The 27,393-nt window shown below is 47.7% G+C and overlaps 1 protein-coding gene across 2 annotated transcripts in view; it reads right to left on the bottom strand.

Annotated features, from left to right (window-relative positions):
* The window catches only part of COL6A3 (collagen type VI alpha 3 chain), a 106,077-nt gene extending 84,435 nt beyond the window's left edge, over positions 1–21,642 (bottom strand). The window contains exons 1-3 of one of the 2 annotated variants that reach the window (XM_075934041.1): positions 21,051–21,628; positions 2,388–2,513; positions 57–674 (exon numbers count right to left, since the gene is read on the bottom strand). In XM_075934041.1, the coding sequence (XP_075790156.1) occupies positions 57–674; positions 2,388–2,472 (703 nt within the window). In that variant the 5' untranslated portion in view covers positions 2,473–2,513; positions 21,051–21,628. Of the gene's footprint in view, positions 1–56; positions 675–2,387; positions 2,514–21,050 lie in introns of both variants that reach the window. The other variant, XM_075934040.1, reaches the window with a different exon arrangement.
* Between the last annotated feature and the right edge of the window lie 5,751 nt (positions 21,643–27,393).

Here is a 27,393-nt window from a genome sequence, read left to right as displayed (position 1 = left end):
CATACTTAGCTCAAGGATCAGTATGGCAATGTCTCCGCACTCCAGTCTGCCATTACCTGTGACGTCTTTAATCACTTCTTTTGCTCCAGGCATTTCTGGAGTCATAGACGTACGAACACTTGCCACTAAGTCTCCTACTATGGCGCGGAGAGCAGTAAAATTCGCTATGTTGAAAAGGTGCGTATCGGAGGGTTCACTCGCTACTTCCTTTAACTCCCCTTCCTCTGCATCCTGCACTCCAATTGCAAACAAGTTTACATCTGCAGACTTATGGACAGATGATGGCAGAGCGATATCATGCTGGGTTTGTCCGTCCGTTAACACTATAATAATCTGAGGGATGCCATCGGCCGCTCTGCTTCCAGCAGCTTTAGTGAGATGGTTCTGAATTAGGTAGTCTATTCCTTTTCCAGTCTTGGGGCCTCCCCCCAGATAAGACATGTTCGAAATATGGGACAGGATATCGTGGGCAGAGTGATACGTATTTAACTGGAATTCTGTGTGTGGGTTTCCGCTGAACTGGACCAGGGCAAAACGAAAATCGTTTCCTCCCACAGCTAAAGATTTTACAACATCAAACAGAAACTCTCGAACAAGTTGGAAATGTTCCTTTCCAATGCTCCAAGAGGAATCCACTAGAAATATTATATCGGCAGCGGCAACGATTTTGTCATCTTCAAAAAAACAGATGGGTTTAGGATTTTCCACCGGTCAGCTGAAAAAGTCCATGATGCCCAAACCCTCTCTCAGACATGGCCTATTTTGCATTATCAAATGAAGCCCACGGTCCCCTTATAACCTGGGGCAAGACAAAAGGATCATTTGGAGACAGACTGTGAATAGCCCTGTGCAGGGGCACCTGGAGGGGAAAAGATACTAAAAGCCAACCTTCCCCTCCCCCTGCACAAGAGCTAGTCCCAGACCTTGCATTCCCAAAGCACAAGGGTGAGAAATGATGACATTTTACATGGGAAAGAGCATGCATTGTCCCCTTCCATAGGGGATAATTCTCCTATTTACTCTCAGGCCAGATCTACACTAAAGAGGAAGCTTAAATCAGGATACTTTGACATACCTTGATTTGAATTTCCCCGCCATCCCCACAGCAGGAGGTAGGAGCAGGAGTACAGGCCACTTACAGAGGCAGCCTCTGAGTTCGATTTAGCAGGTCTTAACTAGACTAGCTAAATCAAACTCCGGATGATCAATCATGGCAGCGTCAATCTTCCACTTAGTGAAGATGTGGCCTCACTGGAGTGGCATGATCCGATCCCTCCCCTCCCCTCTCTGTGGGTTGTGGCCCCAGGCCTTGATCCACTGATGCAAAAGAATGTCACTAGTGTCCTTGGCCCAGATCTTCCACGTCATTTAGGTGCCTAACTCCTATTGGGAGATAAGCACCTAACTACCTTGATGGTCTGGGCCATTTTGGTCAACAGAATTACTCATGGGCTTCAAATCACACACGCATTTCAGGGCTTTGCTGGATCCGGGCCTGTTGCCACCTTTTCACCCTTAATGTTATTAAAGGATCAAAGTTCCACTAGCTATTTCTTGGAGCAATGGGAAATCTTCTCTGATAGTTGAAATGCAGGATTGGTCACTGAGTAATGTTAATATACATGAGTACTGCTCACAAGCAGTTTATGCTATATGACTCTAACCCTGTCTCTTTGCTCGCTGGCTTGGAGAAGGAGTCCTCTTGACTTCCCACGGACTGCTAGTGTCAATAAGAGTTATGGTGCAGGGTTGGGCTCTGCTTACTGCTGTTTCAGGGTTTCCTACTCCCAGTGAACACCTAATATATTAATTGCAATCCAAAAGATACTATTAGTAGGGCCCTGCAAATCCGCAGCTATCTGCTTTCTATCCGCGGGTATCCACATCCGTGGCTATGGATGTGGATATCCACGGTTTGGTTTTGTGGATACCGATTTTGTATCTGTGCAGGGGAGCTAGCTGTTAGATCTTTCTGCGTGGTAACGCAGACAGCGCTCATCCATGACAACAGCTGTAAGCCGGCATGCTTTTCATTGCAACATTCCGTTTTTTCCCCAGGCTTTTGATCACATAAAGGATGTGAACTCCTTCTGCCAAGAAGCATAGACAATACATAAGGCGGGGGCCCAGGGGACACAAATGCTCTACTTGCAACAACTCATCTCACACCGACACCATTTGCTCTTTACGTGTTTAGGAAAATGCCAGACTGACTTGTGAGGAATTGATCAGCATCTGCTAGGCTCAGACTCACTCTCAGGCAAAACCAGGGGCAGGTCACACAATCTCTGATCCACATGCACATTTGAAAACAGTCCACAAACACAAGAGGAAATAGCATCACGCTTTTGCACATCACAAACCCTGTGAGGATGCCTGGACCTTACCTTCCTGCTGCTGAGCATCAACCATACAGCCTGAGAGCACGAGGCAAAAGATTGCCGCGAGGGGCAAATGTCGATGTTTCCTCATCGTTTTGTTCGTTTTGTTTTTCAAAGCACCCAACGTGTGCCCTAAACAGGAACAGAGAGATCATCAATGGGAACCGCTTTCTTAGATCTGTGCTTCTCCTCCCCCCCGCAGCCATGATAAGCCCCCACCATGATGTGAACGGAACTTTCTACAGAGTAAAGATTTTATCCACACACACGTGTTTGGAACTCCCACAAACCCCTATCCTGCTACTAAAGTTTTACTTAGAACTCAGGCTGACTCCTGCTCCAGGCTTGGGAGTGAAAAGACACCCTTAGCCTTAGCAGCTCCAAGAGATTCCTGCTCTTTCAAAGGAAGTCAGCAGAGGCAGAAAGCATCCACATCAAACCTGTCAGCTATAGCCACAGCCAGACCCTCATGGACCACTGATGCCAATGGGGCTACCCCATACAAGGAGGTTTTAAGGTCCTTTTGGCAATTCAGTGATTTTGGCATGAGCCAGGATCTAAGCCACATGAGTTTATATGGACAGACCTCGGTCAAGGACTTGGATGATTCACTCTTTACCTGTGCCGCACTTCGTTAACTCTGGTTTCCCCCTTAAAAATACAATTTAGGGTTACAGCCAGCCATTGGAGGCTGTCAAGTCAGGAGCATTGCGCACCGATGGATATTTCTTTCAGTCGCTATTTCCTTTCTTTATAGTAGCCACCCCCAGAATGACAGCATTTCTCCTCCCTTCACCCTTTCCAGGACACCAAAGGCAGGAGTAGAAACTTCACTCCAAGTTCAAGTCCGTTAATTCTTCTTACCAGCAGAATCACTACAGGAATCCTGCAAATTTCCAGTCCCCGCGGTGGAATAACCCATGCAGAAGGGATCCCATAGTACGAACATGGAAGGCTCCCAAGAATAACTTTATGTGCTACAGTGATGATAATATTTTACCTGTGGTTTCTTTTTATCTGACATCCACATGGCAAATCTGCTGAAAGAATATATCCTTCAGTATGGCAGCAGATTTGCTGCCTTACGGGTGGATATTTATGATTTAAGATTTGCTTCCTATCTTAAATAGCACAGCACAGTAATACTGCTTAACTGATAAAGTATAAAATGCAGTGATTTAATATTTCTCTTTCCCCAAGAGGACATGAGGGTTTCAAATGAGCCAGAAAAGTTGACTCTTAAACCAAGTCAGCTTTAAAAATTACCTTCCCTGTTTGCTGCTGTTCTTGCCAGCTCAATTAACTCAGTGACTCTAAGGGAATCCGAGACCATTAATGAAAAGAATAACAAGGTTTTGTAACAAAACCTTGGAAGTCAGACAGCTGAGCAAAAAAAACCAGCTGGAAATAACCCCAGTGCACTCTCAATCATCAGGAACGTACAAATAAAGCAGCACCTGAGAGGTTAATCGCCCACCATGGGCCAATTTCACATGTGCTACGGGTTTCAAATGAAACTTGCCAAGGGGTGGTGAGCCACATTCTGAAATGCGGTAAAGCTGTGTCACTCCATTGACTTCCATGTAGCAAAACTGAGAAGTTGGCCTAGTGGGTATGTCTAGACTACATGGCTGTGTCTACATTGACACCCTTTTCCGGAAAAGGGATGCTAATGAGACAAGTCGGAATTGCAAATGCCGCGGGGGATTTAAATATCCCCCGCGGCATTTGCATGAACATGGCTGCTGCTTTTTTCCGTCTCGGGGATTTGCTGGAGAAAAGCGCCAGTCTAGATGGGATCTTTCGGAAAATAAAGCCTTTTCCGGAAGATCCCTTATTCCTGATTTTAAGAGGAATAAGGGATCTTCCGGAAAAGGCTTTATTTTCTGAAAGATCCCGTCTAGACTGGCGCTTTTGTCCGGCAAAGCCCCGAGCCGGAAAAAAGCGGCAGCCATGTTCATGCAAATGCCAGGGGGGATATTTAAATCCCCCGCGGCATTTGCAATTCTGACTTGTCTCATTAGCATCCCTTTTCCGGAAAAGGGTGCCAATGTAGACACAGCCCATGCCTCTGCCGACAGAGGCATGTAGATTAGGCTATCCGACATAGTCAACAAAGTGGGGATTTAAATAATCCCCGCTTCATTAAAATGAACATGGCCGCCGTGCTGTGCCGATGATCAGCTGATCCGGCACAGCGTAGCAGTCTAGATGCGGATCTGTCAGCTGGGGACCTGTGAAACGAGGTTTACAGGATCGGTCGTCAAAGGCTTCCCCAGCCAACAAATCTGCATCTAGACTGCTGCGCTGTGCCAGATCAGCTGATCGTTGGCACAGCGCGGCGGCCATGTTTATTTTAATGAAGCAGGGATTATTTAAATCCCCGCTTCATTGATTATGTCGGGTAGGCTAATCTACATGCCTCTGTTGACAGAGGCATGTAGTTTAGACACACCCTGTGGCTACGTCTACACTGGCCCCAAATTCCGGAAAAGGGATGCAAAGCAGGTAAGTCAGAATAGGGAAATTCCTACTTTCAGGTAGCAATAAGAGATCCTCCGGAAAAGGGCTTTATTCTGGAGGATCGCGCCAGTCTAGACGCTTTTTTCTGGCTTTTCCCCAAGCCGGAAAAAAAGCAGCGGACATGTTTATTTAAATCCGCGGGGGATATTTAAATCCCCCACGGATTTCCCTATTCTGACTTACCTGCTTTGCATCCCTTTTCTGGAATTTGGGGCCAGTGTAGACATAGCCTGTGTGTTTGAAGGAGAGGCCAGACAGACAGGAAACATACACATGTGCTTTGTGATGAATTACTGAAAGCATACCAGGCCAACAATTTCCTTCCTGTTCAGGAGAAAGGTTTCATCGTGTTTCCTCTCCCAGATGCTATGAATGGCTGGGCCACTCTACCTAGCTCTGCTTCTTTGCTTCCCCGCGTTAAAAAAAACTCAAAGGCAGCACCTTGTTTCCTTGTTAGTGAACAATCATTACAGCCAGTGCTGGCTGTTAAAAAGTCAAGGCACGCCAACACTTAACCAGTCATCTCCCAATCCATTTGTAAGACCTCGTGGTGTCTTAGGGGCAACCACCAGAACTGCGTGCTTTATTGATGTTCTTAATTGACAAGCAACGCTTCCACTGGAGGTCCGGTCAAAGCAAGGGCTCTCTCCAGGCAGAGCCTTCCCCAAGCTGTGAGTAAGGGAAGGCCGAGCAGCCTTGAGAAATCCCTTCCCTCTGAAATGTGGTGGAAGGCGCACAGGAGGGGATGGAGCACAGGGGCGGCCATTTTCCAGGTTTTCCATTTCCAGACTGCTGCTCTCCTGAGGGAAGTTAGCGGTGGTTGCAGCTGTAATGCTGAAGGCGTTGCTCTGTCAACGCTTCTCAGCAGCCCCCACTCAGGGGCGCCAGTCTTATGCCCCCGGTGTTGCGCTGGCTTGAAGCTGAAGAAGCCCTGTGGCAAATCAAGGCCACGGTTCCAGAGCTCCGACAAAGCGTTGCCCGGGCAACGGAGCATGGCCCCTTCTGAGGCCTGCTTTCGCAGGAAAGGGTGCTCCCACTAAGCCACCTGCCTCTGTGGGAAAAGCCTTTCCCCACTGATCCAAGGGGCTGCGGAGCCTTGTGGCCTGGCTTCTCTGGGTCTGCCCCCCAAATTGCTCCCCTCACAGAGAGGATGGGCTGGAAACGCCAGGGGATACCTGCCAACTCTGGCCCCTCCTGCACGTTCTTCCAAGGAGGGAGCCCAGATCTGTTTCTAGTACCGGCGAACGGTAATTACACACAGGGACGAAAGGAGCGATAATGTTTTAAAAGGAAGCATGGTGCCGGGGTGCCTCGGAGCAATAAATCATGATCATTGTACGCCCTCCACAAAGTGAGAGAACTCTTGGGAATTCCCGTGGGAGTTAGATGCTTAAATAGATTGGAGGATCGGGGCCCAGATCTTTAACTGGAATCAAATTAACACTGCATCCTTCTCTTTCCTGGAACTACGCTGATTTACCCCAGCTAAGGATCTGGCCCGACGTATTTTGCATTCAACCAGTCTGTCAGCTATAAGGCAGCAGCTCATGCTGGAAGATCATGCGACCCTTGGAGAACACAAGGCTGATTCACTCAAAGCTGTTATCTATTTGAATATCTAGTCAAGGAGCCAACTAAACGCCTCCTTTCTCTGGAGGGTCATGCCACAGATATGTGCTCTGATTCATCTCCCTTACAAACCAGACAGCATAATCCTTTCCAAACTACAGAAAGGGGTTCTGCCCCGCTGAAATAACTGGCAAACTGACCTCGCAGAATTTATACAAGTGAAAAGTCTCGTCCGTTAAATTCAATGGATTTACTCACCTGTGTAAAGTGACACAAATACATTAAAAAATATTTGTAGGACCTAGATTTTGCAAAAATAAATGAGAGGAGCTATTAACACTGATCTCCCATTAAATCTTACTAGAAAAACTAACCCTTGTGGGGAAAAACGGGATTCTAGAAATACTGAACAACTGGGTGTTTCATGCTGCGATTTATTAACATCAGCAATTTGGATTGAAATGAAGTCTGTCATTAATCAAATATCTGAAATAAAATGCACAAAATGCACAATCCAAAAAGTGGCGTCAGAATTTTGCAGTCCTTGTTTACTCAAATATGCAATTAACATCTCAGGTGCTGCTTTATTTGTGCATCTTTTATTTGATAAGAATATTAATATTTATCTGAATGGTATAACATTATATTAGTCTCGCAGATACTCTGTACTGATAACCTGCACTTCATCTTTTCAAAGACAGCACAGTCTATTACAGCTGGTCTGTAGGGAGATGGGAAAGAATATACACAAAGCGAAGCAACCTTTTTCCAGCTAATAGGAAAAGACCCATCCAAACCATTTTGGTTTTCTCTTTTAATATTAAACAGTTGTAAGTCATTTTCCTAAATTGCTTACAGGTTCTGAAATGTAGCATACCAGAAAAACAAATATTTGTAAGACATCCTTTGATAGGAAGGAAACACTTTTTAGCATGTTTAGGTTGCATATTCTAGACCCAGGCTAGAAAGGAAAAAAATATTGTATCGTGTTACAAGATCTAAAAGAATCTCCAACACCAGTACATTCCATGTGCAGTTAAGACCAAATAATTAACTATCAATGATGCTTTACTACAATGTGACTTTCTCCTGCCCGGACATTAGTGAAAATAACAAAGTAAAGGCAGCTGTAACTTATCATTAGCACTGACATGTTGTATTCATAGAGCACTGCCGTTACTCCTAGAAACTCCAACCATACATTATTCTACACTGTTCACTGTTCATATACACAGAGCCAGTGCCTGTTCCAAAGTGTGCGCAGTCCAAATAGACAAGACAATAGATGGGAGAAAATAAAGCGTCAGACTGTCTATCTAATATATATCAGAGACAACAAAATATAAATTATAAAGCCCTTATTTACCATAGCCTCAGAGTGCCTCACACGCTTTAATGTACATAACTTCACAGTAGGTAGGGTTGAGCGTCAGCATTGTAAAACAGATAGAGCGTTGAGCTGATACGCAACAAACTGGGTTCTCGCCCCAACTCTGTCATGGCACTGCTCCCTGCCTCAGTTTCCCCATCTTTAAAATGGGGGTTAATAGTGCTGATTACCTTTGTAAGTGCAACGAGTTCTACTGATGAAATGGTCCGTATCAGAGCAAGAGGTGATTATTATGCAGGCGGGGAATCGCAGCACAAAGAAACTGAAGTTGGGATTTGCAAAACTGCCTCAGCAATTTGAGGCCCTTCGTCCCGGTCATTTTCATCCAAATCTCCAGGTGGCCTTGAAAATCTCAACCTAGCAACTTAGAATACGAGGAGTAACGGTAGTTCGAATTAGGATCTTTAATTTGAACTACCTAGTCTGTGCCGCGTGTAGCCGCGGGCACAGAGTTCGGACTAAGGGGGATTTAAAAATGCAACTGAAGCCAAGGATACGTAAATCCTGGGCTTCATTTGCATCTCCGCTTGCCCTCATTACCCTACCTAGCTCGAATTAACGAGCTAGTGTAGCCGTACCTAAAGAGCTTTCAAAAACCTTCATTTCCCTTAAAAAACAATGAGTTGTCCTGTAGCACCTTTATATATATATATATATATATAGTATCAAGAGCTTTCGTGGGTAAAACCCACTTCCTCAGATGTATGGAGAAAAAAGGAGGAACCTCTACATTTATAACAGAAAAACAAGGGAGCAGGGAGAACAAAATACCTGTCAGTTGCAATGCCAGTGCTAATAAGGCTAATTGAGGGAGCTGCAAGTGTCCCAGTCTTAGCTTTTGATGTCATTTGGGTGTTGAATATAACGGCCCATCCAGTTCATGTCTTTGTTCAGGCCATGAGAGAGTGTCAAATTTGCATCTCAGAACTGGCCTTCTCAAGCTTTTCTCTGTGGCCAGCAGGGCTAGAAACTTAGTGAAATGGCCACCGAGAACCTCACGTAATAACATGACTCCAAGAGCCGGGACAGTAAGTAAAACACCGTCCTGCACAAGAAAAGCTGGCATGGCGATCACAAGAGAGAGTCACCACCATGGTGGTGGTCAAGGTGAAGCAGCTGCATGGATTAGGCAGGAAGTTGGCGAAGCTCAGAGAAGGCAGCTTCCTGCCAACTTACAATCCCTCCTGGGAGGAAAGCAAAGGCTGCTGCAAAGGTAATACATGAAGCTCTGTGGGACCTGATGCAGGCCTGATATTTAAAATGAAGGGCAGAGACTTTACAGATTTGCGCTCCTGGAACTGGGAACCAAAGGCCCAGACCTTCAAAGGCAGTTCGATGCCTAACTCCCAGCGGGATGTAGGCTCCTTGAGGGTCTGGCTCCGTATCTAGGGGTCTAGCTTTAAGAGGGCTGATTTTGCATGGGGATCACACTGTTCCGGGGTGGTGTACAAGTAAAAGTATCCTTTCGCCCCAGGCTTGTTGTGGTACTTGGCTCGGTTGTTGAAATGGCTGTGCTCCCGAGAGACATCAAAGTATGTTTTGGTGTAGGCAGCACCTCCTAGTTTGAGGGACACCTACGAAGCTAATTTATAATGAGGATTGATTTCTCGAATGTGATGATTGATTTCTCCAGCTGTTGCCCAAGGGCCTGGTTCACCACTGTGTTACTCCAGTTAATGATTCATTAGGGCTAACACTGTACTAACACTGACTCGGTCAACAAAACCTGCCCCAAAGAGCTTTTCACCGACAACCCCTCCCAGAGCCGCTGGTGCAAGAAGTAGATTGCCACGCCCCCACAGAGCTGTACGGTAATTAATAGGACAGCCCAGACATGCAGGTTCCTTGGTGCAGAGCTACCAGCAGGCTGTGGGGCTAAGTTTAGACAAGGCAGGCAAGGAAAAGGAATTAACAGGAGCTGCCATGTAAGGAGGGATGGGTGGAGGAAGGCCATAAGACTTAGCAAATGGGGTCAAACAGACATGTCAGAAGCTATGCTCATGGGCACTATATATATCCCCAGCACATGAGGAGACAAGTGCAAAATGAAACTGTCCTACCAGTAAGAGAAGGGGCAGAGTTAAGGGCATTGGAAACCTTCACTCTGCCCTTTGAAAGGGCCTGTACTGCCTCAGGAGCAGGGTAGGAACCAAACAAAGACCAACTGCTCTTCCCTAGCTGCACAGCGAAAGTAAGCTGCACTCATTCCCCACCCCCTTCTAGCCCACTTCCAGCCCAGCTGCACAGGAAGAGAAGGGGCAGAAACTCCCTAGTGTCTATTCTCTGCATTATGTTGTAACTTGTGATGATGCATGTAGCCAGTGCAGGGAAATCCTTTACTGCCCTGTGTGGTCATGTAGCTCCACTTGGGATTAAACCCTACCAGAAATCATAGACTCCTAGACCACTAGAACTGGAAGGGACCTCGAGAGGTCATCGAGTCCAGTCCCCTGCCCTCACAGCAGGATCAAGCACCATCTAGACCATCTCTGACAGGTGTCTGTCTAACCTGCTCTTAAATATCTCCAGTCTCCCTAGGCAATTTATTCCAGTGTTTAACCACCCAGACAGAGAGTTTTTCCTAATGTCCAACCTAAACCTCCCTTGCTGTAATTTAAGCCCATTGCTTCTTGTCCTTTCCTCAGAAGCCAAGGAGAACAATTTTTCTCCCTCCTCCTTATGACACCCTTTTAGATACCTGAGAACTACTATCATGACCCCTTTTAGTCTTCTTTCCAAACTAAATAAGCCCAATTCTTTCAGTCTTCCTTCACAGCTCATAGTGATAGAAATGTAGCCGTGTTAGTCTGGGGTAGTTGAAGCAAAATGCAGGACAATGTAGCACTTTAAAGACTAACAAGATGGTTTATTAGATGATGAGCTTTCGTGGGCCAGACCCACTTCCTCAGATCTGAGGAAGTGGGTCTGGCCCACGAAAGCTCATCATCTAATAAACCATCTTGTTAGTCTTTAAAGTGCTACATTGTCCTGCATTTTGCTTCACAGCTCATGTTCTCTAGACCTTTCATCATTCTTGTTGCTCTTCTCTGGACCTTCTTCAATTTTTCCACCTCTTTCTTGAAATGTGGTGTCCAGAACTGAACACAATACTCCAATTGCGGCCTAATCAGCACAGACTAGAGCAGAAGAATGACTTCTCGTGTCTTGCTCACAACACTCCTGTTAATGCAGCCCAGAATCATGTTTGCCTTTTTTGCAACACTGATGACTCATATTTAACTTGTAGTCCCCTAGATCCCTTTCTGCAGGATTCCTTCCTAGACAGTCACTTCCCGTTCTGTATGTTCCTTCCTAAGTGGAGTACTTTGCATTTGTCCTTATTAAACTTCATCCTGACATCATTACAAATGAGTTTCTTGTATTACAACCTTTAAATTCCTGACTTTTACACAACCACACTTCTAAATGTCTTTCCTTCCCAGTGCTTTGTGTTATTATATTGTAACTACTCATTGAAGCTATTTAGTCCAACACCCTCAGGACCTGATTGGTGTCAGACCAGAGAATTTGCCAGACCAAGGGAGGTCAATATTATCTAGCAGCATTACCAGCACTTCCACTGCTTACTGGGCTGTTAGAAGACATGGAGGGGTAAATTAGAGCTAAATAACAGCACAGAACAATGAGAGCCAGGACTGGCGGCTGTAAACAAACTTTATGGGACTGTGGGAAATGGCCACACCCATGATAAGTGGACATCCAACTAACTAAAGTCATGCCGGACCACAGATGTTGCCAGTCCAGAAAGTGCTGGACTAGAGAGGTGCAACCTGTACAGCATTCTATAAATACTGTTTGAAAGGGGGTAGATATTTATTTACAGACTTACTACCATCTTAACAATGTTTTTTTTTTTTCGCTGGGAATTTCCTTAGAATTTCCTTAGATACTGCAGGAACATTTGCCTGTGCTGATTAAAATGAATACAAAAAGGACAATTTTACTAATAGAATATGTGGGGGAAAAATCAGCCACATAGTATTTGGAAATGTCAAGTTCTATGTCTGACTACGATGTATGTACATAGTATGTACTGACCCTGTGCTCTATTGCATCAAAATATATCCATCTGCTAGTAATAACTCTTTCAAAAGGCAATCATTTTTACCACTAACGTAGTAAAGTGATTTCCTTAAATATTTTCCCCGTGGCTATTTTCTGCCTAGTGCCTATCCTTCTGTCCATAAAGTTTGACACTCTGCATAATTTTGTACTTCTCCTGGATATTTAAAATTGACTTTCTAAAATCGTTCTTTATTTTTTCACGTGGGTGTAGCTTTCAAAAGAAGTGCAACACACATGATAAGATCTAAAAGATCGGAACATGAAAGGCAGGAAAAAATTACTATAGCTGTTTCGTATCACTCTGATTCATTGCACATGTCTCGTGGCTGGACTGATTTTTGAGGGGTAGGGTCTGTATGGCTCTGACTCCAGCATGTTTGTGTGCAAGGGGAATAATAACAAAGTTGCGTCAATATTCCTGCAAAATTCAAATATCCAGCTAGACAGCCTTTTAGGAATTAGCAATAGAACGTGCCAGCCATAGCAGGCAGCTGAAAGACTTATCTATTCTATTTGCTCCTCCATGCGGTATTTAATTAATTAATTGTTAACTGCCTAGTGGGTTTTAGAAGGATAACACTGAAGAGGGGAGTTTGCCAGCCAGAGAGCCTCTGGTTAGTGATTTACTGGGGAAATCTGGAGACCAAGGAGACCCAAGCGGCACTGAAGATGCAGAGGGAGGGGAATCGAATAATAAAGGTGGAGAATCATGACGGGTCCAAAGTAAACAGGACAGGAGAGGTGTCTGGCTGGTGAGTCTTGCCCACATGCTCAGGGTTTAGCTGATCGCCATATTTGGGGTCAGGAAGGAATTTTCCTCCAGGGTAGATTGGCAGAGGCCCTGGAGGTTTTTCGCCTTCCTCTGTAGCATTGGGCACAGATCACAGCTGAAGGACTCTCTGCATGTTGGGGCCTTCAAAGTATTTGAAGGCTTCAATATCTGAGACATAGGTGAGAGGATTATTCTAAGAGGGGTGGGCGAGATTCTGTGGCCTGCACTGTGCAGGGGGTCAGACTAGATGATCATAATGGTCCCTTCTGACCTTAAAGTCTATGAGTCTATGAGTCTATGAGGTGGCAATGGACGTGCAGAGCCGGCAAGCGGAAATACAACAACCAGGCGGACTGCGCCCAGTCTGCTGCCAGAGAGCTACAGGCAGGGGGCTCCTTCTAGGGGCCGAGATGGCATGAAGAACGGGAAACAGTGCAGGCTGTAGCTCGCGAAGGCAACATACGGACCAGTGCGAAGGCCCCGTTGCGTGGCGCTAAAGGGGCAATTCACAATTCTCCCACCGCAGGGGAACTTTCACTTGATGCAGACCCATTGTAGCCAGTTCTATGCCAGTCCTCCCATGGCAGGGGGACCAATAGGGAGTGGAACTGCTTGCTGGGAAAGAAGACACCGCCTCAGAGCTGCTGGCTAGCCGAATGCAAAACCTACTGAGCTACAATTGTACAAGTGAGGGAACGAAGCTGCTCCTCCCTTGAGGGCCTTTTTGTGCTCACCAGGCATATGCCGTTAGCCATCCACGTGCCACATTGCCTCAGAAGAACACAGACCGAGGGGTACAACCATCCTGTTGAGATGCCAGACTATATCTGAAGGGTATATTAAGCAAACCCGCGCGTTGCTCTTGTGCCAATAATCTGTAAGACCTGTTTCATTTCATGGGCAGAAGGGGTAGATTTAGGAAGTCCATGTGACATTCCCCATAGTGCAAAGGGCTACAGAGGATAGGAGCCACACCTGCGGTTAGAATCCTAGAACACTAGAATGGGAAGGGATCTTGAGAGGTCATCAAATCCAGTCCCCTGCCCTCATGGCAGGACCAAGCACCGTCTAGATCATCCCTGACAGGTGTCTGTCCAACCTGCTCTTAAATATCTCCATTGATGGAGATTCCACAACTTCACTAGGCAATTTATTCCAGCCTTTAACCATCTTACATGCAGGAAATTTTTCCTAATGTCCAACCTAAACCTCCCTTGCTGCAATTTAAGCCCATTGCTTCTTGCCCCATCCTCAGAGGCCAAGGAGAACAATTTTTCTCCCTCCTCCTTGTAACACCTTAGAGGTACTTCGAAGCTGCTCTCATGTCCCCTCTGGGCAGAGCAACTCAGTAATGCCCCTAACTCAAGGTTTGTTGCAGAGCTATGACGGAAGCGCACACACAACAAAAATCCACTTTCTAGACTTGCCAGATAGACTCGAAAAGGGGTGCTTCTTTGAAACACCAGGCTATTTCCTCTCTCCTTAGCTATTCTAACTTACCAATGGGGAAGCGAGAATAAACCTGGATGCTACTGAACCACTTTGAAAGAAATACTTTTATAATCCATAGTTTGTCCAGTCGTCCCATGGGCACCTACTTAAAAGGACGACCATAGAGAAGATATACAGACTTATCTCTTCAGCTCTCAGTTTTTGGCTGCACTTCATGGGATTCTTTCAGGTGTTGGTTGCCAAGAGACAGGTTTTATGATCTCAGTTTTGCTGCCATCTGCTGGAGTCCTGGATCTGAAATTCTTCAGCGGATACAGTAGAATTTACAGCATTCTTTCCCGTATGGGGGAAAGTCAACATGAGTTTCAGACTCAAGGTATTTATTTCTGATATAGCAGTTGTCACAGTAAAAGCAATTTACAAGCATTAATGAATCCTCACAATACCCTGTGCATTCAGTAAACTCAATTAGCTCCAGATTGAAGATGGGGAAACAGGTTGGGGAAACTGAGGCACAGCATAAAGAAGTGTCCAAGGTCGAAGAGCAAGCTGGCAGCTGAACTGGGATTAAAATTCACCTTTTCCTCTGACTGCAGCTGTTTTGAAAGGTGAGGTTAAATGCTCTGTTCTGGGTTAATGCTTCTTGGCTCTTCTGACGTGAAAATTCACCAGCCCATCTACAGCAAATCCCAGCATGGATGGATTTTGCCTGCACCTCATCATGGCTATTTTTTTCTTCTGCAGATGGTTTGCAGCAGCACCAAGGAATGCAATTGCATTGCTGAGTCAGGGTACCTCACTGACCAATCATTTTTTCCCACACAACCCCCACCTAAAATCAATCCTGTCAGATCAAAGGGACTACTCACTGGAGGCGAGGGAACTGAATTTGGCCCATTCTTTCAAGCGGTAAAATTGGCTGCTATGAACTTTGGGACTAAGCAATCTGAACAGTGTAAGGGAGCAAAAAAAAAAAAAAAAACTCTTTGTAGTCTCAGAATATTTTCTTCTTTTTCGTAGCATGTCCAGGGAGGAAAGCCTTATCACAACATTAAAGAAAGGCTTGGCATTGTCAGACTGTTACGGAATCTCGAGACTGCAGCCCGTTATTTATGATTCTTAGGACAGAAAAGGGCTCCAAGGAACTATGATGCAGTGGAAGCAAAGCTGTGAAGTCCCCCAGCACGAAATACGTCAATGTCACACCTCCAAGCCAGAGTATGAGCCTGTTGAAGGAGGCCAACAGGGAATTCTAAGTTGCTACTCTCCAATTTGCTGCTGATGGGGATGCAGCCACTCTATCTGAAAAAGCCATCAGCAGTCCGTAACCTTGTGTGTCTACTAGCATCCGCCTAGGGCAATCACGCCTTTACAAATCTAAGCTTGGGAATTTCAAGAGTCTGATTTAGGTGCTCAGTTCCCGTTGATATTTAGCTGACTGGAAGGCTGGCTTATTGGTCTGGCCACTGGCCAGGGACTTGAGTGTGTCTACACTATTGGATAAGATCAAATTAAGATATGCAACGTCACCAATGTTAATTGCGTCGCTGAAGTCAAAGTACCTTAACTCAACTTTTGGCGCTGTCTACACTGCAGGAAATCAGAGGGGGAACACTCTCCCTTCGACTTCACTTGCTCTTTGTGGAAGCAGAACTGCCGGCATTGACCGGAGCACCCGTCTCAGTTCAAATTAGCTGTCTTAGCTAGACTCACTAATTCGAACCCTGGAAGATCAACAACAGCAGCTTCTATTTTCTCCGTAGTGTAGATGTACCGACACTGACTGCCTACATAAATCTGGGCAAGTCACTTACTGCTGGACTATATGTGGGGTAATACTCACTATTGGGATGTGATTTCTAAATCACACTAAGGTGTTGGCATTCACTGGTCCATGTAGACTCAGCTGGTACACACCTAGAGTTCCCTAGTTCATTTTAAGGTAGCACTGTTTCAAACAGGGCTAAATTAAAGCTCAGTAGGGAAATTTGCGTTCCCCACCAGCAGCGTCATCAATGATCAATTAATGTGCAATATGTCAGTGTGCTTTAGAAAATGCTGCTAGTACCAAAGACAGAATTTCCATATGCCCCCTTAAAAATCTGATCCGAAGTCACTGAAAAGAACAAATCTCCCCCCCCTCCCCCAAATTTCTCACCATTTTAAACCAGAGGGAGCGACTCTTGCATTTACACTACCCACCATCCCTGCTCTCCGAATGCCGTTACTGGGACAGCTGAATACAACGCATCTATAGGCCAGGGCAAAGTCGCTATCACAAAGCCAGAGAACCACACCCCCAGTGACCAGATTGCTTGTTTTCTCTGTATCTAAGTTAGATGACTCTTAGGTGCTCCATCCCTCTTTGGCCAGCTAATTCCTTACCTCAGAAGTCTCCTAGTCAATTACTGATTTCCTGGAACTTTGTCCTGGGAGCCCTGAGTCATCTACAGCTGCTGGTCAATACATTCCAGTTCTGAAATTATTTGGAAGACAGCAGGGGACCATACCCCAGAGTCAAAATCATGGCTCCTTGCGTTAATGTTCAGCATTAGCAAGAGGGCGAGGCAGCTCTGCAGAAAGCTGTTTGTTCTACTAGTCTCCCTAACCCAATATTTAGCCTGACATACCTGAGAGGCTCATCTGTTTCTTGTTATAGTGCATGTACCCTCAAATCAAATGCTGAGGGTATTTGCCACACTGAAAGCTGCCAGATACCTGAAAACCTAAACCAATGATACAGAATAACCATGTGCTAATAAGCGATTTTTGCTGAAAAAATTTCTGTGTTTGTGCCTTTCTCCTTCATCTGTTCTCTTCATATCATGGAGGGTAATTTTTTTTTCAAAAATTCCTAACAGATTTAGAAGATAAAATCTAATGTTCAAGAGTGACACAAACACTAGTCAGTTAGGAGACCTAGATTTGCCTGAGTCCCATTGATTTTCAGTGAGATTTAGGCTTGTGAAACCCAGGCTTCAAAGGTATTCAGGTGCCTAATTTCTTGGGAGTCAGGGTCCTGAACCCCTTTGAAAGCCTTTCCCTTGAAACCTAATTTTTCTGTGCGCTCTTATTTTGCTGAAGGCTGGGTTTCGCCTTTCGGGATGTGTTCTTCTCGCATTGTACCTGGGGAACTCCTTCCTGTTCTAGTTTTACTGGCAGTGGTACATGTGCATTTTGAAAGAAGAAGAACGCCCTTTGGCGCCAAATCCACTGCAGATGTGCGGGAGAAATGAAGGGCTAGCCGCTAACTAAAGTCAGTAGCTATCTGTGGTGGGAAGTGCAGCAGCCGGAGCTAAGTGCTCTGTGAACCCCACTTAGTACATTTCCCCAGCCTTATTGTGCAATCCAGCAGCTGTTTCATGCATCCCTAGAGGGAGAGGGAATGAACGCATAAGTTAGGAACCCCCACTCCAGTGGCTCATCTATTTATGTCACGTTATATGTTGATTTATTTCATTCCTTAACTTGGCCTGTTCTCCTTATGCCCAGTCTGCCCCCTGCTGGTGCAAATGTGAGTTTTTTTCCAGTGGAGTCTGGTCCCGAAGGCACAAGGCTTAAGGGCCCACAGGAAAGTTCTTGGAGAATCTCGATTCAACAGTGCAAACTTACAGCATCTCTCCCGCTTCTCCTAATGGAAGAGCCCCCCCCCCCCCCCCATACACCACACCCTTCTTCTGTCTCAAAGACGGCTCCTCTGGGGCAGATTTCTCATCCCTCTTGTGCCTACACCCGAGAAAACGCAGGGGGAAGCAAGGAGAGACAAGGGTTCATGGTTCATTCATCCTGATATGAGAGAGGATTTCTCTTTAAAATCCTCTCTCTGCCTTAACATTTGCTTCTTTTCTGCTGCTTGCATCTGGGACTGAAATAGAGCAGTTCGCCAGAGGAAAAAGAGTATTTGCTGAAGAGATGAGGAAACTCCCTCAGGAATCAATGACTCTTTATATATTTAGTAACCTACGCTACCAGGTCTCCTCCACCCATGCTACCCGGCTTCTTAATATAGAACTCAGATGTTGAAATGTGGAAAAACGGATGGGCGTGTGGGACACCAAGGCTTGAAGAGAATTCAGATTCACAAGAGAAAACTGGCACAGACGCCGCCAGGGAGGCAAACTGCGCAGCACGCTTAACTGAGAGGCAGAGGGAAGGATTGTAAGCCAGGTGTATAGTTCAAACTGCATATGACCGGGAAAATTTCACAGAATGAAATCCCTGTCTGACAAGCAAGAGGAAAATGGTAAATTTATGCAACTATTTGGGGCTTCCATTAAGGGAATCACACAGGTCACAACCAAAAACCTGAATTTTAAGAGCAAAATCCCTAGGGCTAAGTAAGAGGTACGTTACTGGTGTTTTTCATAAACAACAAGCAGTCCTGTAGCACCTCAGAGACTAACAAAAATGTATAAATAGTATCATGCGCTTTCGTGGGCAAAACCCACTTCCTCAGATGAGAGTGGAGAGAGAAAAGGGGGAACCGCCCAATTTATAACCAAAAAAAGAAGGTTTTTAATGTGTCAGGTGGGAATATGTATCTAAAGGACCAATTCGGATTACCCTGAATGAAGCCAGTGAAAGAATCGGTCGCGGGATCAGAGCCCTCGTTTTCAGCCTTAAAATTCTCATCCCTCCAAAGCCATGGATCCACAGGGCAGAACCAGGGGGAGAACATGATGTGAGGGTCGGTCTGGTTCATGAATGCAGGGAGTCACCCAGCTGTGCTCCTTATGGGGCACTTTGCCGGTATTTCCATTGGATTGTGAAGAAACAGTGGGAAAGAAGGGGGAAAGTCTGTGTTTGCCAGGCTGCCTTGCCCCCAGGGATGGGTGGCAGTACCATCTCAGCAGGAGCTGGCCAAGAAGGCAGGATCAAAACTGTTAGTGGGCTTGACTGGTACCTAGAAGGCCCAGAGTCAATTCCCTGCTCTGCTCCTGGCTTCCTGGCCGACCTTGGGAAAGTCATTTACCCTCTCTGTGCCTTGGTTCCCTGCCCATAAAACGGAGACCACTGCACAGCCCTACATCATAAGCATGTTGGAAGGTGCTGTGAGGAGCGCGGGGAGGGGAGGGGCTAGCTGAAATGCCTGCTCCAAGGCAGAAGCAAATAATGGAATTAAACTAGCAAATTGGGGGGGTGGGTGGTAAAGACGTGGGATTAAACCCAGCCCCGGAGATCCTGCACTAAGCAGCCCAGGGAGCCACAAATGAGCAGTGAGCGCTTCCTGTCCCAGCTGCGTCCCCCTGGAGCGAAGCTGCCTTTAGCCAGCCAGGCTGGGCCAGGAGTTGTGTTGGCCCAGAAGGATGGTCAGGAAGCAGTTGGGGCCAGGAACATTTTTCTCACCAAAGGCTCTGGTCAGGAGGGATGTGCTTCTGCAGCCAACGTGCAGGGAATTAGTCGGAGCCGAAATCCCACCCGAGAAGACCCCCAGCTACGTTTTCGGTGGCCCCAGGTGGCAATAAAATTGGTGGAGTTCCCTGGTGGGGACAAGTCTGCCTCTCCCTTTGGCAAGGGTGCATACAAAGCTGTTCCCCCCCACACACACCCCGAATAAAGCCATCGTCTTCTGCCTCCTCTCCTTTGTGAGCATTCCCAGAGATGCCACTCACCCGAGGGGCAGAATCAGCCTTGTTGGGCCACTGGGTCCCCCTCCCACCCCCCTTGTGCTGAGTGAGGGGCAGTGGGGGGGTACAGACGCCTGTGAGCAGACGGGGCAGACCAGGGAGTGGCGGGGGTGGGGCAGATGGGGGAGGGGCTGTGGCCCCACCAGCGCCCACTGTGCGGCGAGCAGAGCTCCGCGCTCCTTTCCTTTCCCTTCTGGGGGGGTGAAAGTGATGTGGAAGGAAAGGAGTTGGGGCTATGTCCTCTGCAGCCCCAGTGTGCCCGGCCGTGGGGGCTGCGTACAGGCAGCCGCAGTAAAACGCCCAGGCAAAAGCACTCCCGCTTCAGCGGTACCGGCCCTGCCCCGCCCTTCCTTCCCCCCCATCTTCCCTCCCCCCCAGGTACTGGCCCTTCCCCCTCACATCCCCTTTCCCATCCCCTTCCCCTCAGGTACCAGCCCTGCCCCACCCTCCCCCTCCCCCTCAGGTACTGCCCCTGCCCTTGCCCCTACCCCTTAGATACCAGCCCTGCCCCGCCCCACCCCACCCTTCCCCTCTCCCTCTCAGGTACTGCCCCCACCCCCTCTCCTTTGGGTACCAGCCCTGTCTCTGCCCCCACCCCCACCCTTCCCCTCAAGTACCAGCCATGCCCCCTCCCCCTTCTCCTTCTCTTTCCCCTCATATACCGGTCCTGCCCCCACCCTTCCCCATCTCAAGGCTCCCCTTTAGGCACTGGCCCTGTCATCGCCCTTGCCCCTCCCTGAGGCTCCCCCTTGGATGCTGGGCCTGCGAGTGCCCCTTCCATGAGTCCCCTGCTGCCCTTCTCTTGCTGCTCTTGCTTCCCTCGGACATTTGTAACCGTGCGGACAGCACAGCCAGGCCCCAGTGGTCAGCAGTGTCCATAAAGCGCTGCTAATTGCCTTGGACCAATATCAGTTCCCCTCTCCCGCCACAAAGTTGCTCCGGCTCGGCTCCTCACGCCCTCTGAGCTGCCGGCTTGCCCAAGTCACCGCTCTAGCTGCGGGCACGGCCTTTCACGTGGAAAGCACGGGACCCCATTCAGGCTGGACGTTACCCTGCCAAAAGGGGGAGAAGGGATGGGGAGCTAATAGGCGCCTAGACAAGGAAAAGCCCAGAAAAATCAGGATTGCTCCTATCAGTTCAGCACATCTGGTCGCTCTGCCTCCAACTACCTCAGATCTGCAAAAAGTCCGTCCCTGCAAGACAGCACAGGAGAGAATCTCTCAGCTCAGCTGCGCGAGAGAAGCACTTACCCCAGAGAGATGTGAAGAATTATTTAGTCCCAGACCTTTTTACACCAAATTATTTGCAGATTGGACTCATCTCTTCTCCTGGCTGTTCTCTCTCCCCTTCTTGGCGTGTGCTTATTCTCCACAGCGAGCGTGGGGCTGCGAATGGTAAATATCCCCTGGCAGGGTTTTTTTCCAGCGAGGAGCCTCCGAAAACGCTGCCTTTGGTGGAGGATGTGGCGCCCGACTGGATCATCTCGAAGTGACCCAAACTGTAAATGAAAAGCAGACTTGCATGACGTCGGCCCTTCGGATGTCAGAGAGCCAGGATTCCCTCCCTCTCACAGGCTCCGGCTGCAAAATAAAGCTGGTCTCCTCTCTAATCACCTTTCTGAGTCACTGTGCGTGGGGAATGGGATCTCTGTTTCATACACTCTTTCCCTGCAGTACAGGGGGGGTCTGTTTTCGCTGTTACCAGCAAGAAGAAAACAGGAAATACAGGCTGGTTTGGCAAAGTTTACAAGTAAAACTCTGCTGCTTTGGCTACTGTAATAAGTCCTCCTTATGTGGGGAAGGGGCTTTTCTTTTTACCAGCAGGGAAAATTGTCCCTGCGGGTTAGACAGAACCATAAGCAGGGAGCAAGCCTGTGCTCTGCACTGAATCGCTGCTTCTTAGTGGCAAGAGGCAGCTCGGGGTGGCATGTTCCAATCTGCGTCTATATTGCAGCTTTGCATCAGCAGGGGTTTTCGTACGCTTTGCTGGACTTTTCTTCTGCAAAATCTGTCCCCAAGGGATGTGTGAGTCTTGCCTACAGTCCTCTCCATGTGCTGGAACAACTAGCTGAACAGAGTTAAGGATTGTGATTAGAGAAATGAGGGTATGTCTACACTACAGCATTATTTTGAAATATCTTATTTCGAAATAGTTATTTCAAAATAGCTTATTTCGAAATAATGCGTCTACACACACAACGCATTTCGAAATAGTGTTTTGCTATTTCGAAATAGCACGTCCACACTGATAGGATGCTGAATCGCATTTAAGGCTGGCCGGAACCGGTTCTGGCAGGGCATCAGGTCAGGAGTTACCTGGTGTGGCTGCTGCCTGAGGCTATCTAAGACCTGTGCTTAAAGAACCCCCCCCCCCTCCCGGACAGCCGGTTCTAAGGTTTCCCTGCTTGCTTGCCTATCTCGCTGAGGGACAGCAAAGCATTTTTAATCTGTGTGCTCCGGTTGCCCTCACTCAGGACACCACAGCACTCGGCAACATGGAGCCGGAGCCGCCCCTGGGCACTGTGGTGCTTCTCCTGGACGTGTTGCTGCGAGCCTGGCAGCACATTCTGCAGGCAGTAACAGTCTCCCTGGTGTGCCCCACTGGGGGCTTGTGCCTCATTCCTCCCTCACGTCCTTCCACTTACCCTCCCTAACCCCCCTTCCTGCTGTACAATACACGTGTGCATTACAACAAAGCCTCTTTATTGAACAAAACTGGAGTGGGGGGAATGAAACTGAGGTGAGACTGGGGAAAGAGGGTGGAAGAGGGAAGGGGAAAACCTGGGAGGAGGGAGCTGGCAGGGGGAGGAGAAGCTCAGGGCTCAGTGTTGGGGGTCTCGCCGGCCCAACTGTCTCCTAGCACTGTGGGTGCGGGGGTCTTGGCATTTCTGGGGGCGTGGGGAGGGTGGGGAGAAAGAAGCAGGAGGGGGAGAAGGAGGACCAGAAACAGGGGCTGAAGCAGCAGGAGGAAGCAAGCTCTGCCCCAGGGTCGATGACCACCTGGGGGGCACGGACCGTCCTGCCCCCCAGGATGTGGTCCACAGCATCAAAATAGGGGCAGAGGTCTTCCCCTGGTTGGGAGCTGCCCCCTGTGGCCCTGGCATACACCTGCCACAGCTCCTTGATTTTCACGCGAACCTGCTCCTGGGTTCGCATGTGGCCTTTGGTGGCCAGGCCGGCAGCCATCTGCCTGCAGATGGTTTCATTCCTCCTTTTAGTGCGGAGATCATGGGTGTTGGAAGCATCCCCCCAGACCTGAATTAGGTCCCTGATCTCCGCAGTGGACCAGGCAGGCGCCCACCTTTTCCAGCCTCTGGCAGGCTCCTGGGAGCTGGCACACTGGTCCTGGGGAGCATTGGAGAGCTGGCTGGCTCTGGCTGCCTGGCTCATGCAGGGGCCACTGGGTCAGGGGCAGCAACTGCTGGCTCTGGGCTGGCAGGCTTGGAGCTGGCACAGGCACAGGTACTGTGGCCAGAGTCTACCCCTTTAAGGGCTCTGGGGAGGGAGGGAGGGAGAGGAGTTTTCTTGGTTGTGCCCAGAGTGGCCACCAGGGCACCCTGGGAAGGGCTGGAGGCCCCCTATTTCGAAATAAGTGTCTACACAGCGCTGATTTCGAAATAGCAATTTTGAAATTGGCGCTATTCCTCGTGAAATGAGGTTTACCAATTTCGAAATAAGCCCTCGCTGTTTTGATTTAATTTCGAAATAGCGGTTTGGCTGTGTAGATGCTGCTAAAGTTATTTCGAAGTAACTTTGCTGTGTAGATGTACCCTAAGGGAGTTGGGACAGTTTCTGCTGGTGGAAAAAGTCCAGCTCTTCAGACTTAAGGAAGAGCTCTGTGTAAACGGGAAAGCTTTCTCTCCGTCGCTCACAAAAGTTGGTCAATAAAAGATATTCCCTCACCCACCTGGTCTATCTGATATCCTGGGGCCAATGCCGTTATCACAGTGCTGCAAACAAGATATATATTGATATTTAAGACCGTGGTTTTGAGTCACATTTTCACTCAGACCCATTTTCAAAAATGATTTGGGGCCCAATTTCTACACTGAAGATGTTCAAATGTGCCCAAGTTTTTGCCAGTAGAGATTTCAAGCAAAGGGAGGCATCTAAACTGGGTAGAATCCCATTAGATGCTTTCTGCATCTTTAGGTGCCTAATCAACTTTAAGCATTTGGCTTTAGAAACAGCAACATACATTCCTAAATGGTTCAGCTAATGTTAAAAATGTAACCTGCTACTTCAAACCGACAAGAAATGTCAGACCAATATTTAAAGTTACCTTCTACCTCCAGAATGCTAGGAATCATTAATTGAAATTAGAATCGCTTGGTTTTGATTTTTCTTAAAAAGAGGATAAGAAAACATCTTTTTTCTTTCCTCACCTTTGGTAATTCAGCCCTTGCAGAGGCAGGATTCAAGCTAGCAGAAAAAAGTTTCTCAAAGTACTTAATTCCTTTTTATAGGAGGATTTACTGTGTTTGTTCTTGATTTTTCTGGTATTTCACATATCAGCCACATAGAAACTTGCTGGAGTGCTCGACTGAAAGAACACCCCGGAGCATTCAGACTGAGGGAACAGCCCAGTTTTTGAAGGAGGGCTTGGTTTGGTAGTCAAATACAGAAAGCCTGACCTGAGAGGAAACTAATTTCTGAGCAGAAATGTGACCCGTCTAGGAAAGCACCCTAAAATATAAGGAGCTAGTAGAAACTTTGGAGCTCTGTTGATTGGCACCATCTGAGGATCGGTTCCCAATTCTCAAGCATGCCATCTAAAAGGGGATTCTCCGGCTTTTTTCTACTGTGTCCACACCTTGATACATTAGCCCCTGTCCCCTTCCCCCTTCCTTCTGTGATCTCTAGAGATGCCTCTCACTGCTTTCATGATCTGTTTGAACCCGCGCTTCCTTTCTTGTTCCCGAGCTGCCCGCAATCATTCCTTCCATGGAAAAGCACTATCAGAAGTGCAGAGAATGTATTTTTAGCGGCACTTTTAAGGCCATTTGGCAGCTGGAAATGAGAAGAGCCAGCACCTTTGAGGAGCCCTGAATGTGGGAGTCTGTTCCCAGCCCTGCCACTGATTTTCTGTGTTGCCTTGGGCAAGTCACTCAGTCTTTATTTTAAAAAATCTGCATTCAACTATTCATGCATCTGTGACAATGTTATGTACAATGGTGGAAACCAGCAGGGCTGAGAGGCACCGTGGGCCTGGGGGCAAGGTGTGAGGGGGGCTGGCTCCACACCCCCAGAAAGGGCGGGGCCGGAGTAGTTAGCCCTCAGAGCAGGAGCCTACAAAAACAATGAAGAGTTCCTGTGACACCTTAAAGACAAACAGATTTTATACCCACAGAAGCTTATGAAATAAATTTGCTTGTCTTTAAGGAACCACAGGACTCCTCATTGTTTTACTTCTCTGCGTCTTAGCATACACATATACAATGGAGATACTAACACTTACTTTTAAGGGTGCCATGAAGCTTAGCTGGCCAAGCAGGCTACTCTAAAAAGCCCATGATAGCCACCTTTTCATTATCTTCCTCCTCTGAAATATTAGGGGGAAAAAAACAACAAATCTGCAAGGCCATGATAGGTGATGTGGAAATTGTGTTGAAGTTTTTGTCGGTCAGTTTTGCGGATGAGATGTTGCACTGTGGGTCGATAAAATTCCATTTGGAGGCAATTAAGATAAAACAGACCATCCAAAAGTACCACATCACTGCGCTGAACAGGCACGCTTGGGAAAGAGCCCAAAGAATCTAGCAGGACAGCTAGCTGGAATAAGGGTTTTCTGCAGATGGACAACTGTGATCGGTTGCGATAAGGCAGCTGGAGTAATAGCAGCTAGACAATCACATCTGCACAACCAGTACAAAGTTCAAGTAATTTATTGACAAAAATGTTCCGTCATTTTCTCCAAACCACAGGTTTTTCTTCTCCAGATTTGATGATTCAGTATTAGATCCTCATCTTTCAGAAATCTGCAGCGCTCCACTGAAGTGAATATCCTGGGAGCAAGAATACACCTTCATAACTAGTCGTGAGAGAGGTATTCATTACAAATTTCGACCACCACTATAATGTCACATAAGCCTTCTGACAGCCATTCTAGACTACTGCTTTTGTGAAAGACTCGGCTTACAACTGTCCACTTGAGACAGAAATGCATTCTTCAGTTCGGATGAGCTGGAGCGGAAGTGGTTTTAATCTAGGAAAGTTCGTGATCTAATATATTTATTAGTCACTAAGGTGTAAAGAGTGGACTACCTTAGGGTATGTCTACACTACAATGTTAGTTCGAACTAACGGACGTTAGTTCGAACTAACATTCACAGCCGCTACACTAGCGCTCCGCTAGTTAGAATTTGAATCGAACTAGCAGAGCGCTTAGTTCGAACTAGGAAAACCTCATTTTACGAGGATTAAGCCTAGTTCGAATTAAGGGGTGTGTAGCCCCTTAATTCGAACTAGTGGGAGGCTAGTCCTCCCCAGGTTTCCCTGGTGGCCACTCTGGCCAACACCAGGGAAACTCTATGCCTCCCTCCCGGCCCCGGACCCCTTAAAGGGGCACGGCCTGGCTACGGTGCCCGTGCCAGGTGCAAGCCTGCCAGCACCCAGCCAGCAGACCCTGCACCTGGCACGGCACAGAGCCACCCACCCGATGTCCCCCAGCCCACCCCCTCTTCCCGGGACCAGGCTGGCGGCTCCCGGGAGCTTGCCCTGGACCGCAAGAGGCGGGCACCTTCCTGGGCTAGTGCGGACATCGTGGACCTCGTCCACGATCTCTGCACTAGGCACAGGAAAGTGGCCGTCTAGGGCAGGAGAGCTGCCAGCCTAGCCACCCAGGAGCAGGTGTGCATGAAAATCAAGGGGGTCCACTGAGACCCCCGACCCTGAGCCCTGAGCTTACAATGGCCGTACTGGGTCAGACCAAAGGTCCATCTAGCCCAGTAGCCTGTCTGCCGACAGCGGCCAACCCTAGGGACCCTGGAGGGGATGGACCGAAGACAGTGACCAAGCCATTTGTCTCGTGCCATCCCTCTCCAGCCTTCCACAAACTTTGGGCAGGGACACCACTCCTACCCCCTGGCTAAGACTACTCCATGGACCCAACCTCCATGACTTGATCTCACTTCCCTTTAAACTCTGTTCTAGTTGTAGCCTTCACAGCCTCCTGCAGCAAGGAGTTCCACAGGTTAACTCTTTGCTTTGGGAAGAAGAACAACTTTCTCTTACTAGTTTCAAGCCTGCTACCCATTCCTTTCCTTTGGTGTCCTCTAGTCCTTCTTTATGGGAACTCAGGAAGAACTTTTATGAATGCACCCTCTCCACCCAACCCCTGCTTTTAGAGACCTCTATCCTGTCCCCCCTCCATCTCCTCTTTTCTAAACTGAACAGTCCCAGTCTCTGTAGCCTCTCTTCATCTGGGACCTGTTCCCAACCCCTGATCATGTTAGTTGCCCTCCCCTCTCCCAGCCTTTCTCTTCCCCTCTCCCACCTCCTTTTCCCAGTCTCCCCCAGTTTTGTTCAATAAAGACAGAGTCAATGTTGGAAGAAACGTTATCTTTATTTTGTGCATCAATAAGAAGGAGGGCTA

Source organism: Pelodiscus sinensis, chromosome 7 (assembly GCF_049634645.1).
Source record: "Pelodiscus sinensis isolate JC-2024 chromosome 7, ASM4963464v1, whole genome shotgun sequence".
Classification (NCBI taxonomy): domain Eukaryota; kingdom Metazoa; phylum Chordata; order Testudines; family Trionychidae; genus Pelodiscus; species Pelodiscus sinensis.
The sequence above is the reverse complement of the archived record's forward strand: the minus strand, read 5'-3'. Positions and strand labels throughout refer to the sequence as shown.